The sequence below is a fragment of the Pelobates fuscus genome, chromosome 5 (genome assembly GCF_036172605.1).
Source record: "Pelobates fuscus isolate aPelFus1 chromosome 5, aPelFus1.pri, whole genome shotgun sequence".
Lineage (NCBI taxonomy): Eukaryota > Metazoa > Chordata > Amphibia > Anura > Pelobatidae > Pelobates > Pelobates fuscus.
In genome coordinates this window covers 193,783,073-193,789,072 of record NC_086321.1, presented here as the reverse complement: position 1 = coordinate 193,789,072, position 6,000 = coordinate 193,783,073, and the positions used below count along the sequence as shown (strand labels likewise).

At 37.7% G+C, this 6,000-nt stretch overlaps 1 protein-coding gene across 2 annotated transcripts in view; it reads right to left on the bottom strand.

Moving 5' to 3' along the window:
• Positions 1 to 253: 253 nt before the first annotated feature.
• The window catches only part of RNF31 (ring finger protein 31), a 39,490-nt gene continuing 33,743 nt past the window's right edge, over positions 254 to 6,000 (bottom strand). For both annotated transcript variants that reach the window (XM_063454913.1, XM_063454914.1), the window contains exons 19-22: positions 2,997 to 3,054; positions 2,327 to 2,423; positions 1,453 to 1,621; positions 254 to 1,083 (exon numbers count right to left, since the gene is read on the bottom strand). In XM_063454913.1, the coding sequence (XP_063310983.1) occupies positions 1,027 to 1,083; positions 1,453 to 1,621; positions 2,327 to 2,423; positions 2,997 to 3,054 (381 nt within the window). In that variant the 3' untranslated portion in view covers positions 254 to 1,026. The remainder of the gene's footprint in view (positions 1,084 to 1,452; positions 1,622 to 2,326; positions 2,424 to 2,996; positions 3,055 to 6,000) is intronic.

Sequence of the window (6,000 nt, the reverse complement as noted above, 5' to 3'; positions counted from 1 at the left end):
CGAATTAAAGCCCTTTTTGCCCTCTGAAAAACAGTATATAATATCTGTCGATGCAATAAATGAGAGAGATGCAAATTGTGGTTACAAACAAACGGAAAAAAATGCAAAAATGGCTTCTTTCCTTTACGGTAAGACAAGCTTTTGACTAACCTGTAAACATTATCACCAAACTATTGTAGTACATGGTAATGGATGATTATTCAAGGGATTCGAAAAAAAAAAAAAAGGGAAAAATGACTGCAAATAATTAAACCATTTGATTTAATTACAGAATACATAACTTTTTTTTATTAAAGTACACATTTCCAAATGCCTTAATTTGCCAAGTATCTTCAGTGGACTTTTACTACATTATAGTAGGAAAATAAAAATGATTTCAGTTAATAAACAAGATGCTGAACATACATATACACAGACACAAACACACGCAGGGAGGACATTAATAATGTACTCAGTGAATGAAACTCAAATATATTCATTACAAGAAATAAATATGCTTGTAAATAATTATGAACAAAATGATGAGCAGTGTAACTATTTGTAATGCTTGAAAAACAATCTTAGCTTCTTGCTATGTGAAATAGGACTCTTCTGCAGGTTTTCACTTTGTTCTAAAAGTCATATTTTCCCTTGCCCTTCATCTTTATTTCACGGCCACCAGGAGATAACTACAGGTGTGTGAAGACAAAGACTTGTAATACAGAATCCAACCAATATAGGTGATGCTGGTTTAAGTAAAGGCTTGGAGTCTACTCTAAGTGAGCAGATGTCGCAATGCATGTTAATCTGAGAGAAAAAGAAAAACAGTGACTAATCAAGTTGAACTGCGGCATGATGATTGATTATAGAGGTTTTAAAGATAATTCTAGTGAATCTCTCCATATAAGACTGCACATATGATAAATGTATGGAGATACTGTTTATTTGGAAGGGTAAAAACTAAACAACAAATTAACTGAGCAACCCCATAATATCTGATCATATAATTTCTGTACTCAAACCGACGTGCATATGGTGAGTCACACATTAGGAGTGTTGATTCCGTTGGCAGCTTGTATTCAACGGGACCTCAGTCATCAGCAACTGTTCAAAAGAGTATAGAAAAAAGAAGTATGGATGAGATTTTCCAAATGAAAGTATGATCATTGAAAGAAGACAGGAAGACAACCGGTAGAGGAAAAGGTGAGAGTGGTTGAGAAATTGTGAAAACAAAAACAAATGAAAGAAACAGATGAGAAAAGACAAAAAAAATGTAGAAAGGAAGCAACCCAAGACTGACAAGAGGCAAACAATCAGGAATGCTGTAAGTAAATGAAAGGGAGAATATGTAGAAAATATTTAATAAGAAAGAAAACCAGTACAAAAACTAGAAAGCAGGTAATAAAAATAAAAAAAATACCACCACAAAAGTATTACTTGTTGCCATTACTCTCTACTTTGTAATCAACTTACTCTTACAAGACGCTCTCTATAGCCACCATCGTCCTCACTGCCTTCCTTTGGCGGGAATGCTGACAAGTAACGCTGACACACATTGACCACCTCTCCCAAGTCATAAAGAAGGCATGGGTCCAGGCAAAGAGCATTAATCCGGCTCACAAGGTATTCTTTATAGTGGGACCTGGGGGAAAAAGAGATTTGGTTCAGAGAGCCCAATGCAAAAGGTTAATGGATGTTGCAAAGTGAGCAAAGAAACAACTTGAAAAAGAAAAATATAAACTGTCCTTATAAAATCGAAGACGTGGGGGAAATAACATACTTAATGAATTGCAAACCCAGTACAGACTTCTTTGCAAGGGCAGTACAAAAAAGCAAAATAGTGGAGAATAGCAGGATAGACATAGGGCCCATATCTAAACTTGTTGCAGGTATTGACAAGCCAGTAGTGATTAAAATGACAGTCTGTTAGCAACTCCTGGTTGTCTACATCCTACAAAATGTCACTGTTAGCAAGTAATAATTAGTGGCTTGGACCTTTAATTTCTTCCATGGGGATTAAAAGGAGACTAGAAATATTAACCAAAGGTCAGGTTTCCATACTGGAAGGTACAAAGTACCACCAGGTCAGATGCTGTCCCCAATTCACGTAACGTTACACTTGCTACAGCTTGGTGTAAAGAGGAAAGTAAAAAAATAGCAGCTGCAAACTCATAATACATCCTATAGGGGAACAATTTGAATATATATCTATATTAAAATAGAATCACTGACAGCCCACTGGACCACCAAGTTTATATGATAATGGTAAATGGTAACTGGTGGTCGGGATCAGTGGAGGTGGACTGATATATGCAAACTGCTCCTATCTTTGCGGAAAAACACTCACTCGCACAGCCCGGCATAACCAGGGGCTGTAATCTTTCCACAGGCTTCATCTCTCAGACCTTCCAGATTCTCCTTCTGCTCCATCACACGACAACCACCTACGGAGAGGTAGAGAAAAATACTGCACAGGATTATGAACATTTAACATTTCCTCTTGCTGCATCAATCTAGCAGTATTACAGGTTAGGATATCAGCACATTCTGGATGTAATCATCATCACGTTTAGATTATATGTTGGTGTAATTATGGTTTGCAAACAGTTACATAAAAAATATACTGTCCCTATAAAAGTCTATATGCTGTTAATATGAAAAGCTATAGACCCAAACTGTGTTTATAAACTACTGCAATATTTGACAATAGAAAATAATAATTTTATTAATTATTTTCATACATGTAGGATGTAATGGAGGGTCAGACTTTCAAGATGCGCAAGTACAAAATTAGTTTCTTATTCACTTTGAGTGATACAATCTTACTTTGTAAAGTTGCACTTTTTATTTACATTTTCAACTTGAACTAGACCTTGTATTCATTAAAACAAAAAGGTTTTAATGCAAAATAAAAAAAGGAAATGTATGCAACCATGTCATAACTTATACATTTCCTCTGCTGGCAAATAAAACAGAAATATTAAAATTAGTTTCTCTCCATCTTCTTTCCATCTCACCTCCAGGGCCAGCCTGTGTTCCAGCTGGGGGATCCGTGTTAAATTGCACTTGGGACATCTGACAGAACAGAAGGCACAAGTTAGTTAGGAAGATACATCACTAAGAAGTACCTGCTGTAAATGAACCAAGATTCGTGCTTTATAGCAGTAAATAATATTATTTTTTATTTTATTTTTTAAAGCCACAGGCACTAAGCACTGTGGCATATATGTATGGTGGCAATGAAGGATTTGAATGTGAGGAATTTTACATCTTGTGGTAGATGGTCAGTTAGACAGGTATCTGGGCAGAATTGATGACACAGCTGTTTCTAGGGGCTGGAGCTGGCATGGCGTTAGTATTTGTTTGTGTGTGAAAAATGCAAAAAACGCCAATTTTGGCCAGTGTTTGTGACTAAGTGGCTACTAAAAAAGACTGGACATACCCCATTTGCAATACCTTGGGTTGTCTACTATTGCAAATAGTATGCCATCATAGGGGTAATTTTCATTCTTGGGCTACCATAGGGTCATAAAGGCAACATAAGCAATCTGGCGAATTTTAATGTGAAAAAAATGAAACAAGCCTTATATTTGACGCTGTAATTTTTTAAAACACCATAAAACCTGTACATGAGGGGTACTGTTGTACTCGGGAGACTTCGCTGAAAACAAATATTAGTGTTTCAAAACTGGAAAATGTATTGCAGCAATAATATCGTCCGTGTAAGTGCTGTTTGTGCGTGAAAAATGCAAAAAACGTCACTTTTACTGGCGATATCATCGTTGTAATACATTTTACTGTTTTGAAACACTAATATTTGTGTTCAGCGAAGTCTCCCGAGTAAAACAGTACCCCCCATGTACAGGTTTTATGGTGTCTTGGAAAGTTATAGGGTTAAATATAGTGCTAGCAAATTAAATTCCCTTTACTTTCGGCATGAGTTGTCAGGCAGGTCCCGCTAATTGTAATTAATTAGGATACCTAATTATGTAAAATTATTACATAAATATATGTGTAGAATTAATATATGTATATATATACATATGTGTATATATACGTATATATATATATACACACATATATATATATATATATATATATATATATATAATTTTTTAAAAATATTTTTATTAATATATAGGTATATATATATATATATATATATAGTGATATATACGTATATATTTATGTATATAGATATATATATTATTTCGCTCTACGTGTATTTTGATATAAATATATATATATATATATATTAATATCACAATACAGTTAGAATGAAATAAAACACATCTATATATTTTTTTATATTTTATTTCTAATTATTTTTTTATTTTATTTTTTTACGTATTTACATATTTTTTTAATATTATATATAAATATATATATAACAATAATTATATATATATTTAATCAGTATCAGTCTACATGTAATTTGATAAACCAGAGAAAAAAAGTGGAAAACACCTTCAAAGGAGCATGTAATCAATACAACCTGGAGAATATATCCAGAATATGAATATTCAATATGGGAATATAGTACAATCTGAAATAATAAAAATATATATCATAGCGTAATATAGTTTAAATAAAATAGTAGGAGTGTAGAGCTAAATATTAAACTCACAAATGAAAATGCAAATCAGGCCTCTCACCCCCCTGGGGTATGTAAGTATATGTCTTGATAGTAGATCAATAACGAAGTATGTCTTAAAGAAATGGATAAAAAGAGCCATACATGGTGAAGTATGTATAAAATAGTACAAAAAATATTTATTGGGAGCACTTACAGACGTAAAATGGTAGTGGGCATATCTCCACTCTCAGTGGAACTGGATGGCAGTGTAGAAATAGGCAGCACAAATCCAATTCAAAGTAGTAGAGAGCAGGAACAATAAATCAGCATACACATAAAAAAATAAAATATGGGGCGGGGCCTGAGCTCGGAGCGGAGCAGTCGCACGTTATCGCAGCTCCTGCTCTGGGTGGCGGTTTCTTACTTATTCTCGACTAAAACAAGCACCTATTGACCTGAAACCAGCCACCGGACACCAGGGGACACAGCAAGCTACACATTCATGCCAAACACGATGATTTTCGGGTCAGCCTCACACATGCGACTTTTGCGGCCTGCAAGCATGGCTAGAGTGGGAGAGACGGCCGCTCTCCCGCCGCGGCAACCAACAGGGACGCTCGAGCAGAGTACCTATCCCCCCCCCCACAGACCGGCGGGGGTTATCCCGGTCTACAAGGCGACAAGCAAAACTCACCTAAAGACAGCAGATCACACGAGGCTCAAGATGGCCACCAAAAATCTTGCTATGAGTGGTGAGGGGTCGGCTGCCCGAGAATGGGAAACCAAATTCCTATCGGCATTTGATGAGATCTGCCAGCTGTTCTGGAGGAGAGTGGAGGCAAGGAGTCGACGTCTGACTACACCCGCTCCCAAGGCGCAACCTCCGGACAGAACACTGGCTCGGCGACCCACACCCTGGCATAGATCTAGGAGGTTAAGTGCACCAACCTACAGACCCAACAAGAGGAGGTCCTACTGCCGCCCAAGACCCCGAAAATCACGCCTCACAGCGACACGACGGCGGATCCCTACAGGGGAGAAAAAGAGTGGGATCACTCCAAGCAGAGCACCAAAACCAGCACTGGTCAGTACCGTCAGAGGCCTCCCTGGGCTGAAGTCCACTCGGGGCTCAGCCCCGCCACACAAGCAGAAGCCTGCAGACCGACAGAAGCGACGGACCACCAACACCTCTTACAGTTCTCCACTGAAGTGGGGCCAGGACTCAGAGTGCTTCCGAGTTCATGTCCTGGTGATAACGGCCCCAGAAAGACCCGGAGTTAGAGAGGCGCCTTTCCTCAGTGACTCTCCTGTACGCACCCGGCCCTTACCGACTGTGGGAGTAGGGTGACTATCGCTGACTCACTGTATGATCGACTGCTGTTTTCCCACTACGTCCATGCAATTCTAGTAGATCATTTCTTGTTTTGTTATGCTTTGACCGTTCT